We start from the raw sequence: 12,549 nt of genomic DNA, 5'->3' as shown, positions 1-12,549 counted from the left end.
ATCGCCGCGTTGCCATGGAAACGTATCCCTCCGCCCAAGAGTCGCGTTTCCACCCCATCAGTTTCCTCCGCACCGCTTCTCTGCTGTTTCCGCCCAGCTCCTTTGTGCCGCGCAGAATGTCGTGATGACGCATGCGCAACGAAACCCAGCCGCCGCATATATAAGCGAGAACCCAGGCGCTTCCTCGTAGTGCCGCTGGGACCGTTGGCGAGTAAGGCGGTTTGGTTGGTTTTGTATTGATCGTTCTCTGGGCGCTGCGAGCTGAAAGAGCCCAGCTCGCAGGCCAGTCATCATGTCGCGCTACGGGCGGTACGGAGGAGGTAAGGGGCTGAAGGCCAGTAAGGGAGGTTGCTGTGGATGTAGTGAGTATTTAGAGGTCGTGAGGTTGGCTCGGCGGTTGGGAGACGGTTATTCCGCGTGCGTAATGGCGGCTTCGGCGCACACCATACGAAGCTGGAGGCGGCGGCGGCGGGGTATCGCGGGAGGACAGCGGGTGGCCGGGGTAGGCCTCTGGCGGGTAGCTTTCAGTTCTTGGGCATCTTAGTCTCCCGCCCAGCCCGAGCCAGGCCCTCGATCACTGTTTTGTTGTTGCCCTTCTTCGAGCCGCCCGCCTGCCCGCCCGTCCCCCCCCCCCCCCCCCCCGCCCTCGGCTGCCATTTTGCGCACATTGACGACCATGGTGGCGCATTTCTTTGGCGCTTTCCCGCCACTTTAGCTGACAGATGTGGTCGCAGCCGTAAAAGAAAGGATGAATTTAAGATTTAGAAAACTGGCAGCTTCGAGCTGCGCATTCTCGTCAAACGGCCTGATTGCTGAGTGGGAATGGAAGCGTGATTTTTAAGTCTGGCGGCTGGTTTTTCTCTTTTGGCTTTTTTGAGCACGGTTTATGGTTTCTGAGGCGGGGAGCTGGAGTCACGGGCGAGCTTGCGCCTGGGGCGCTTGCTGCAGAGTACTGGAGTCGGCGCAGCCCCGCTCCCGGTCCGCCTTCCGCTGGGGCCCGCTCACCGAGGACGCCGCTGCCGCCGCCGGCCCGCGCGTTCTCGGTGTGCCTGGGGCTGCCGGGACTCGGGGGCGGGACCGGGGCGGAGTCCGCCCCATGCCTCGGAATATCCTACCACGCTGCTCTGCTCGTATTTGGAGGTTTCCCGCGGGCCCCCAGCCTCCATTGAATGTTAAGAACTTGGTCGTACGCTTTAGCTTTTCAGAAATGTACGAACTTCGTTGGTTTTAAGACTAAAATTAGCCCTTGATAGAGTATTAAACATGTTTTGCACTGTTAAAGATGAATTTAAGCAAAGAATTCAAACTTGGGCCAGATTATTTGCATAACGTGCGCTCTTTTCTTTGCGTTTTTTAAACAGAAACCAAGGTGTATGTTGGTAACCTGGGAACTGGTGCTGGCAAAGGAGAGTTAGAAAGGGCTTTCAGTTATTATGGGCCTTTGAGAACTGTGTGGATTGCCAGAAATCCTCCAGGATTTGCCTTTGTGGAATTTGAAGACCCTAGAGATGCAGAAGATGCAGTTCGAGGCCTGGATGGAAAGTAAGTGAGAACTTGGTGAGAATGTTCCTGTGCCAGGCTTGAATTCTGTAGTCTGGAGTTTTTAAACAATTAGCTGATCACTTTATGAAGACAGGAACTGAAAGCAAAAGTGACGTTTGAAGGACTTATAAAGATATAGCTGGAGCTTCTGAGGGCAAAGAGAGTGATTGGAAAGTTCTAAATATAGAGCTCACTTTTTTTTTTTTTTTGCGTTACAGTTTTTTTGTTGTTTTTTGTAGGGTTATTTGTGGTTCCCGAGTGAGAGTTGAACTATCAACAGGCATGCCTCGGAGATCTCGATTTGATAGACCACCTGCCCGACGTCCCTTTGATCCCAATGATAGATGCTATGAGTGTGGCGAAAAGGGACATTATGCTTATGATTGTCATCGCTATAGCCGCCGAAGAAGAAGCAGGTATTTATTTTAATAAAGGAATGGTTAGTGTACTAGTTAATCAAGTAACTTTTTTATTAGCAAGGCACAAAAGTATTTTTCTGTAAACTTGAATGTTAATTGTTACAGGTGTATTTTACAATTTTTGTTTAATTAAAGAAATGTTAATGTATTAATAATCAACCTGGTCAAAACCTTTCAGGTTTCTTCGTTTGAGTCAGTCGCCTTGATTCAGAATGTCACGAGCCTTATGATATCATGCTGAGGCGCCTTGCAAATCCGACAATTAAGATCCTCCTAGACCTTGAGGTGATCAGCATAAGAGGCCAGATCCCCTCGAGTCATCTACACCTAGCTTCACCTTATTCTTTAAAGGGCAGAAAATTTGAGACGGTGATCGCCGTAACAGTAAATTTGGCTTACAATTGGGGGCCCCTCCGGTTTAGAAAGAGGAACACCAGATTGACCACATTCCCAACTAGAAAAATCTTCTTGCGTCAATCAAGCCTCACCTGGCTCATTTGGCTGTCAGTTTGATCGTCGTGTAGATTGAAGAAAACATCTAGATGCAGCGATCGGCTATAGATACTTCTAGATCGTCTAGATCTACTAGACCATGGGCCAAAGAGGGTCGACCTGCAAACTTGCAAGGTTTATTTTAAATACACATTACAGTGTTTTATATTATGTTAATCTAAAATGTAATTGAGCTTTTAACAAATCTTTTTTTAGGTAGTTTAAAAAAAAAAAAAAAAAAACGACAACTAATAGGCCCAGAGTTTATTTCCAAATGAGACACTAAATTTAAATAGTTTTGAGATTTGGTTTCAGCAGAGGCACACAGACTCTAAAAGGAGTTGCCATCTAATATTATGTTTTTTTCTGACTTGAAAAATAGGTCACGGTCTAGATCACATTCGAGATCCAGAGGTAGACGATACTCTCGCTCACGCAGCAGGAGCAGGGGAAGGAGGTGAGAGATCTTGTTTAACTTCAACTTGTAAGAAGTGGTGAAGTTTAATTGGAATCAAATTGAAATTACTTTGATTTAATGTTTAGGTCAAGATCAGCATCTCCTCGGCGATCAAGATCTGTGTCTCTTCGTAGATCAAGATCAGCTTCACTCAGACGATCTAGGTCTGGTTCTATAAAAGGATCGAGGTATTTCCAGTATGTAGCACCTTTTTTCCCCCTTATTTGTATTTGGATTGTCCCGTCTTAATGACAGCGGTGGAGTATCTTACGGACCTAATTGAAATGGAATGCTTCAGAAGATATTTGGGAAAAAAGTTGACTGTGAACATGTCCAAATGAAGAAAAGCCCAACTAAAGATTTTAAGGGTGTTACAGAGGTGATAGAGGGAGGTCTAAGGCATAATCTTCAAATCATTCCAGTGAACACTCTGGGTAAACATGTTGAAAACTTCTGGAGTCAGCTTATATCTGTTTAGATCTACTCTCATTACCCATAAGTCAGTTTATAGACAAATGATAATAGCACTAAAAGATGATAGTTACTTGGTCCCTGATAAGAAGGCCCATTAGAACCAGAAAGAAATTTAGAAGCAAGTTAAAGTTTTTCTTTTTTTGAAGGTTGAGACTATGGAAAATTTAGGGTAATACACACATAGATTGTGGAGAAGGAAATGGCAACCCACTCCAGCACTCTTGCCTGGAAAATCCCATGGACGGAGGAGCCTGGTAGGCTATAGTCTATGGGGTCGCAAAGAGTCGGACACGACTGAGCGACTTCACTCACTCACTCACACATAGATTGAATGTGGCTTGTTTGACTAGATATTCGGTTTAGACGCTGAAATGTGAGAAGTTAAAAATCAAATTAGACCCCTCAGCATGTTTTTGTTTTCAAAGGTTATGGAAATGGGTAACATTCTAGATAATGAAAGGAATTGACAATGCTACTCGTGTCAGTGGTAGGGAATGCTACTGAGAATTATTGCTACTCAGTAATAGCACAGTCTTTATAAATTCCGGGATTCAAAAACGTGTCCATTTGAAAAACTTGGACTCCAGATAAATGCATTTAACTTGGTTACAGGACCTCAAGATGTGTATGTCAGCCTCATTTGGTTTGTGTTCACAGATTGATGGTCCTGAACCATGATAGTTTGTTGATCCATGAACACAGCTTTACCCAGTCATAGGAGTTTTCACTGAACTTAAAGAAACAAAGTTTCCATTCAGGAGGTTGATATTTTTCTTTTAACACCAGTTTTCTCAAATACCACAAATTTCTCTTGGATGCTACACTCTGTTTAAGAATATTGTACATCTGTACAGAAACTCATGATAGATTTTTGAAATGGTAGTTCCAAGTATTTGTCCAGTCTTAGACTGATAGGGCATCTTGGACAGTTTTAGCCCCTTCCTAGCCTACCTTAAAAGGTACTCAGAAGGTATTTAAGGAAATTACTCCCGTGGACTAATTGGTGTAAATGTGTTTGCTTTTATTAAGATCCCGGTCCAGATCGAGATCAAGATCCAGGTCTCTTTCACGGCCTAGAAGCAGGTAGAGTAAAAATCTCATTGATGCTCTTTTAGTTACATGGCACCAATATCCAGAGTTCAAAGCGTTTTTGAATTTTTGAAATTTGTTAGCTATGAGCTTAGAAGTAAGCTGAGGAGGAGCACAGTTACCTTATTAGTAAACCAAACTTTATAACTTGCTTTATACGTGGCCTGTTCTGGCTGACTTTCTAGGCAAGGGCATATCAAGTTATAGTGAAAAGTTGGTGAATTTGGGGTTATGTCATGTCCAAGCTGTAATGAAAAGTTGGTGAATTTGGGGTTATATTAAGAGGCCTGTGTTGGATTTGATAGATGTATGGAGAAGCATTCTGGGATCATTGTGCTTAGAGTATGAAAGATTATTTTATGAAGAACAAGTGTTAGAAGATTGACTTTTAGCCAAAAAATTGGTAGGGTTTTTCTTTTCCAGTTTAACTGCAGTGTAATTTAAGCTCAGGACATTTTGGGGGGTTCATTGTATTGTAACTGAAGGGATTGGATAGTACTTTTCACACAAAAGTAAAACACAACCTTTTCATGTTTTGACAGCCGATCAAAGTCCAGATCTCCATCTCCAAAAAGAAGGTAAGCTAAATAATTTGTTGCCATATCTTAACTGTCAAGTGTGGCCTCTGCAGAATTTTGCTTACTGCCTACTTCCCTGAGCTCTTTGGAGAATTGGTGCTGTATGTTAAAATACTAAATAGAGTTTCTTAGATGACCTCCCCCCCAAATCTCCAAAAAGCAAATAGTTATCTTTACCTAAGTTTTGTAAGATTAATTAGTGAAGAGGCTGTTAAACCTTACAGGGTTTTTTTTAGTTTTACCCTGACATATATGCGAGAAGAGTTTTGTTAGACACTAATTGGTTCCAAACTTAAATATTTTTTTCTTTTTAGTCGTTCCCCATCAGGAAGTCCAAGAAGAAGTGCAAGTCCTGAAAGAGTGGACTGAAGTGCTCAAGTTCACCTTTTAGGGAAAAGTTATTTTGTTTACATTATTATAAGGGATTCGTGATGTCTGTAAAGTGTAACTTAGGGAGGGTATTTCAACCATCTAATCAAAATGGATCTGGACTATTACTCTGTAAATTTACAGCAGTAAGATAATACAAATTTTTGTTGAATGTATTAACATCCTATGGTCTGAAAATGTGGATTTTTATTTGGCACATTTAAAATAAAATGTTTCTAATTAGATTCTTGATTTGTGTTCAATATTAATACTCCTTAATTTGGTACGCTTCAGGAGTCAACCTTGGTATTAACCGTATTCATGCAGACCTACATTTAAAGTTAATGATGTTAAGTCTTAACCATAATTAACAAATATATATATACACACACACACACATTTGGAAAATTACTTTTTACCCTTAGAGCTTTGGGTCAGATGGTAAGAATTCAAGTTGGGTCTCCCTAAACAGCATGGATGATGCATCATGACAAGTCCCTAAGTTCTGTTAGAGCTGGTATTCTTAGATGTTATCAATAAGACTAACTTATGTCAGGCCGTAGGGACCACTGACTTGTTACAAGTGAGCATACCAGGAACTAAGAAGTAGTTGGACTTGATGCTGGAGAAGCTGGATTTTACAAAAGCCTACTAGAGGTACTCAGGCTGTTAGATGGGGTGGTATCAAATTAGGGCTCTCCATTCCAGAAAGTTATACTCAATGTTCTTTTGTTTTCAAACATTAACCAGTTTTATGTCAAAACTTTTGCATGTTAGAGGAATTGTCTGAATTTGGAACAAAACACCTTTATGTAAACCAGCTTTGCAAAATTTTCCAGCCTAGATAATCTCCTCTGTCTCTTCAAATGAATTGCCTTATTCTGAGCAGAGATATTAATTCCCAAGTTAGGTTTCTGATATTAATTCCCAGATACTAATTCCCAAGTTAGGTTTCTTCAGTTCCTGAAAACCAACATACTTCCATCTTATTTTGCCAGGCTGGTGCAAAGTAAAGATGTCAGAAATGTTAATGAGACTAAAGCAGTTCTGTAAATTCAACCTATATTTAGCAACCCCTCGCTGTAGTCACTTTTTGGCAGCATCTGATAGACGTTAGAATATTAGCACCAGTAGACATGTTTATTTGGACTTTAAGCATCATAGGGCAGTGACAGTTAATTTTGAATTTTCTGGTCAAGCTTTTACCAGGCATTCTCTAGCCTTGGTGCAAAAAAATTTTTTTAGTGCTGATGGCACAGCTGTCTGTCCTTGTTTGTGATGCTTTCAAACTGTTACTGGATAGCAGTACAGTTGGGAATACTGATCTGCCTCATATTTACTGGTTTGAATGATCATTAGTATGTTCAAAGTTTGGACATTTTTGTTTTTGGAATTTTGACAACTGGCTGCGTTACATGGTTGCTATAAAGCTATGTGTAATCAGCAGGCTTGTTTGTTGCACTTGGTCAGCTTTACTTGTTTTGTATTATATAAAGATAAGTTTACTCAACAATAAATCTGCAGAGAATAAACAGTCCTGATACTCAATTTGTGGAAGTGGGAGTTCTGAGCCAAGAGTAGGAATCATTAATTCTGTAGCTTTGGGATGGATTACTAGCAGCATCCTCGAGATTAGTTGTGAGAGGATAAAAATATGGAAGAGGGGTTGGGGCAAAAAATGAATTTAATAAGCACAGAAAATTCTGTTTATCCTTACAAGAAAGGGAGTACAGGGTATGTAGGTCAACACCTTTTTTGTAGCCATGGCAACTCTACCCACATTTATTATTCATCTTAATGATGAACTGGCTGGCACAGTGCACCTTTTAAAAAAAAAACATTTCAAGGTTGAGACTGCTAAGTGGATTGTGTGATTGATTTGAAAAATGCTGGTTTATATTTAACTAAATTATTAACCTGGCATTATTAATCTGGTAGCTAACTGAACATGTCAGACACAGTGCTTTGGACATAGAACCTTACTTGGTTGGCACTCTCCTAGGTGTAAAAGTAAGTAAAGCATGACTTAGTACTTGACTTTTGTAGTTCTACTTCAGGCTTTGAACTCAGCTAAGTACCAAGGCACAGTGCAATGCTGTGTTTTGCCATGTTCCCTCCATTGAGAAGAAAATTTGAGGGGTTCTTGAAATAATACCGATTTGTGACTAGGTTAAATGAATGATAGTGTGGTATTGTGATTTTCATCATTGTGTAGCCTGTCTTGAAGTCGAGTGTTTTCCAGGATATAGTAAGCTAAGTACGAATTGAAAGCTGTAAAGCTGACATGTTGGCAGTGAGTTTTCAATGAAGGACAGTAGCAAAGAATTCACTAGATCTGGCTCTGAGCAATTAATTGCTTGGAGACCTTTACAGGGCAGGGTTGTATAGCCTAGAAGATGTGTATGTAATTTTATAGCTGGGAAGATGTGATGAAGGCATGGTTAAAGTAGAAAGAAATAATGGGGGCTTGGCTGGTGTTGGTGTTAATAACTTAGTTATTTTCTTTCCAGACTTAGTGGGGAAAAGATGCTGGATAGAAGGGTAATTGTAGAACACAGAATGTAGTAGCCAAATAACTCTAACCCTCAAGGCCAGTTGCCAAAGCTAATGCTTTTCCCATTTCCCACAGGCTGCTAGCCTAACCTATTTTCCATTTCATTTCAGTTTTTGATTTGGTGTATATAGCAAGAAGGCTCTGAGCCACCCAGTTACCTCCCCAAAAGCAACCATTGTTGTCATTTATACATGGATACTTTTTCCTTTTGGCTGCACTGTGTGGCTTCTGGAATCTTTTTTGCCCAATCACTGATTGAACCTGGTACCCAGCCGTGAAAGCTCTGAGTCCTAACCATTGGACCGCCAGGGAAGTCCCACTCTCCTTTTTTCTTTTTAAAAAGAATTATTTATTTATGGCTGTGCTAGGTCTTGGTTCGGAGAAGGCAATGGCACCCCACTCCAGTACTCTTGCTTGGAAAATCCCATGGACGGAGGAGCCTGTTAGGCTATAGTCCATGGGGTCACTAAGAGTCGGATACAACTGAGTGACTTCACTTTCACTTTTCACTTTGATGCTTTGGAGAAGGAAATGGCAACCCACTCCAGTGTTCTTGCCTGGAGAATCCCAGGGATCGGGGAGCCTGGTGGGCTGCCGTCTATGGGGTCGCACAGAGTCGGACAGGACTGAAGCGACTTAGCAGCAGCAGTAGGTCTTGGTTGCTGCAGTCGGGCCTTCTCTGGTTGCGGGAAGTCGGGGCTCCTCTAGTTGCGGTACATGGACTTCTCGTTGCAGTGGCTTCTCATGGCGCCTCAAGAGTGCAGGCTTAGTAGTTTTAGCAATGGGCTTAGTTGCCCCGCTGCATTTGGGATCTTCCTGGACCAGGGATCAAACCCATGTCCCCTGCATTGGCAGGCGGGTTCTTTACTAATGAGCCATCAAGGAGACCTTCCTTTTTTCTCTTAACACAAATACATAAGCCTTGTTTTTCTCATTAAATATCTTTAGAGATCTTTTACATAAGTAAAAGTGGCACTTTTTTAAAGTTGCATACTATTAAGTTGCTTGGATGTTGCATAATTTATGCATTAAACTTGTGTGCTCCTTCAGTGTGCCAGGTACTGTTAGCTTTGGAATATAGAAGTGAACAGTCTTTATTTTCATTGAGCTAAAGTTCTGAAAAGGAAAGGAGCAAACACCAGGTGGGTAATAAATGATACAGAAGGATAGGGGATTGGTTGCTTTTGTGTAAGGACTGGTCTAAGGAGGCCTTGCATGGTGACACTGGAGCAAGTGAGAGCCACACCAACTTCTGAGGCACAGTACAGCCAAGGCCTAAAGTAGTTTGAGTTGGAGGCTAGGAGGCCAAGAGGCAGTGAATAGAAGGAAGAGATGGTTTAGGAAGGAGGATGAAGGATGGTTTAGGAAGGAGGATGAAGGATTATAGATCATATAGGACTTTGTATGCCTTGGAAGGGACTCCCTGTTTTCCTTGGAGAGTTTTTGAGCTACAAGTAATAGCAGTTTAATCAGTTTTCTTTTCATGGATGTGAGTTGTTTCTGATTACTATTACAGGCTGCAGTGAATAACTTGACTCAGTATGTCACACATGTAACCCTGTGTATGTATCTAGGGTAATTCCTAGAAATTGAATTGCTGGGTCAGAAGGTCTGTGCATTTATATTTTTGCTGGTACTGTTTGCCCTGGTGGAAATGTATAGGAGAGCCTATTTCTAACATTGCCCATTTGGTACACATGGTGTAGCAACATGATGGGCCATCAACGTTGATTTTTACCAATCTTGTGTTGAAACATGGTATCTCAACATAGTTTAATTTTGTGGCAAAATACATGTTTTCCCCCCAACTTCTGTAAATTGTCATGTATTCAAGTCTGGTTTAGGTTCCCTTGCTCTCAACACACTGACCTCTATAGTAGAACGCTGGAATTGCCTGTTTACTTCTCTGCAGGTATGCTATTGCGAGGCACCTTGTGAGGCAGGTAGCTTGTTCTGTTTCTTCACTGCCTAGTGCTTATTAACACTTAAATATCTGATGAATGAATTCATGGATGAGTGAATGAATTCTAATCTGTTAAACAAAATCAGAACTGTCTTTATAATTAATCACCATTTCAATTAAAAGCCCATACTTTCAGTTTAGTAGCCTATCAGACTTCTGTCTGCATCTGCTTGCAGCGGATGTAGATCCTTAGGCTGCTGTTTACAATGCCCAGCTCTACTCTGCAATTCTAATGCAAGGTTTGTGCCTCAAACCTGGATTAACACTGAGAGGCTGAGAGTTCTGGTCAGAAAGAGAAAATTTCTGTGCAAAAGAGAAAATTTCTGTGCAGAAAATTCTCTGCTTAGGAAAGGTTCAAATTTATTTCCTCTCCTCTTCAAGAACTGGTGAGCCCAGGTGAGTCAGCCTAACCTGCATAAGGAAGGTCAAATCATCCATTTCTTACGACAGTCAGATGCCTAAGTTTATGTCTTATCCACCTCTAGATTCCCTGGGATCTATGACTGAAGCTTGAAGAAGGCTGGATGTGATCCTATTAAAAGACTGTTTTTATCTTGGTTAATAACATACCTTCAAGAAATCTGGGTTCTAGAAAGTGAATCCTTTTCACTGCCAAGGATCAAAAAATCTAGCTGTAAAGAAATATAATTGATGTGGCAGAGGTAAAGGGAGATAGGTCTGTTTGTCTTGGTCATTGTCCAGAGGACCATCACCAGAGTACCTGGGCCCCTATAACAAGTTAGGAGTTCTTTGCCTAAGAAAGGATACCCTGTGACATTTTGTGTTACAGTGGCTGAGCTGAGTAATTGCAACAGATTAAGTGCCACAAAGCTTAAAACATTTCATCTCTTGCCCTTTACAAAAATACTTGCAAATCCCTGATTTACACTTACCTCTTTTTTTTTTTTTTTTGGCCATGATGCAAGGCCTGCGAGATCTTACCCCAACATTTCTCTTAACTATTCAGTCTTCAACATAATGGTGCCAGGATTGTCAGTCTGGTTGCTGGGGTCTTAACAAGACATACTTTTGGTCTGGGAAGATTGTTTCTCTGACTCAATCTTGAAGTGCTTCCTGAAGCTAGAGAGTAAATTCTAGCTAAACACACTAATGCACTTAAAATATTAGCAAATGTGGAGACTCATTACTATGAGGAAAGCTTTTACTTTATGCTAGGACCAGTGGTTCTCATCCCTAGTTACAAATCAGGATCACCCAGGGAGCTTTAAAAACTGTAATGAAATCAAAATTGCTGAGGGTAGCTTGAGCACTAATATTCTAAAAAATCTCCCTTGTATGCCACAATTGAAAACTGCTGAAGGGGTTAGTTCTAGCCAGCTCCTACGTTATTAGACAGACTGGCCTGGCTTACTGCTATTTTCATAAGAGAGTTAGCAGCACACGTGATTCAAAGGAGGATTCTACAATACATTCTCTAGGATCCTTTACTGGAGAAGGAAATGGCAACCCACTCCAGTGTTCTTGCCTGGAGAATCCCAGGGACAGAGGAGCCTGGTGGGCTGCCGTCTATGGGGTCGCACAGAGTTGGACACGACTGAAGCAACTTAGCAGCAGCAGGATCCTTTAACCAACTGACCCTATGGAATGGAACCTTTCTATGAAAAAGGAGTTTATATTAGTACCACTAGAGGTCACTGTGCTCAAGAGAAATACTCATTTTTTAAAAAGGTAACATTCTGTTCAAGAAATTTGAAGGGCTATTTATCAGAAGTGTTTGGGTTTTGTCCAACACTAACTGAACTCCAAACATGGCCCCTGGTCACAATAATTCCTTCAAAGCATCTAAGGCTCTAATGCATATACATTTATAATTGTTACAGCTTTGCGATGTGTTAATTGTTTTATTGTCAAATATCTCTAGAATTACTGCTTGTTTAAAAATCAGTTTTTTCTGATATTAATATAGCCACTCTACCTATTTTATGGTTACTCTACCTATTTTTATGGTATATCTTTTTCATCTATTTACTTTCAGCTTATTGGTGCATATACAGTTGACCCTTAAATAGCACAGGTTTGACCAGCATGGTCTTCCCTGATGGCTCAGTCGGTAAAGAGTCTGCCTGCAATACAGGAGACCCAGGTTCAGTCCCCGGGTCAGGAAGATCCCCTGGAGAAGGAAATGGCAACCCACTCCAGTATTTTTGCCTGGAGAATTCCGTGGACAGAGGAGCCTGGTGGGCCTACAGTGCATGGAGTCACAAAGACTCGGACACGACTGAGTGACTAACACTTGACCAGCATGGCCCACTTAAACACGGATATTTTTTCAGTAGATTCTGTATACCTACATGATTTGCAGATGTAGAACCACAGATGCAGATGGCCGTAGTTACATGTGGATTTTTGACTTGGTGGTCATGGTGGTGGGGTACTTCAAAGGTCAACTGTAGTTAGTTGCTAGATCTTGACTTTTAATTCAGTCTTACAAACTGCCTTTTGGTTTGTTTAAGCCATCTACATATAGAATTATTAGTATGGTTGGGTTTATGTTTGGGGTTTGTTTTCTGTATGTCTCCTGTCTTTTTACCATTTTGTATTAAATATTTTTTTAGCGTATTCAAATTCCTCTTGATTTTTTAAAACTGCAT

General features: G+C 41.3%; 1 protein-coding gene across 3 annotated transcripts; it reads left to right on the top strand.

The window, feature by feature from the left end:
* Positions 1–162: 162 nt before the first annotated feature.
* SRSF7 (serine and arginine rich splicing factor 7) lies at positions 163–5,665 on the top strand. Of its 3 annotated transcripts, none has more exons than XM_055539849.1 (8): positions 163–320; positions 1,362–1,542; positions 1,782–1,958; positions 2,836–2,910; positions 2,997–3,074; positions 4,414–4,467; positions 5,016–5,051; positions 5,366–5,665. In XM_055539849.1, exons 1-8 carry the CDS (start codon positions 293–295, stop codon positions 5,418–5,420), a joined length of 684 nt encoding a protein of 227 aa, XP_055395824.1. In that variant the 5' UTR covers positions 163–292; the 3' UTR covers positions 5,421–5,665. The 3 variants fall into 3 exon arrangements, with proteins under 3 accessions (XP_055395824.1, XP_055395823.1, XP_055395822.1); XM_055539848.1 differs by having other exon boundaries at positions 2,997–3,098; XM_055539847.1 differs by having other exon boundaries at positions 2,997–3,107.
* The last annotated feature ends 6,884 nt before the right edge of the window (positions 5,666–12,549 follow it).

The sequence above is a fragment of the Bubalus kerabau genome, chromosome 11 (assembly GCF_029407905.1).
Source record: "Bubalus kerabau isolate K-KA32 ecotype Philippines breed swamp buffalo chromosome 11, PCC_UOA_SB_1v2, whole genome shotgun sequence".
In the NCBI taxonomy this organism is placed as follows: Eukaryota; Metazoa; Chordata; class Mammalia; order Artiodactyla; family Bovidae; genus Bubalus; species Bubalus kerabau.
This window is presented reverse-complemented; position numbering and strand designations above follow the sequence as displayed.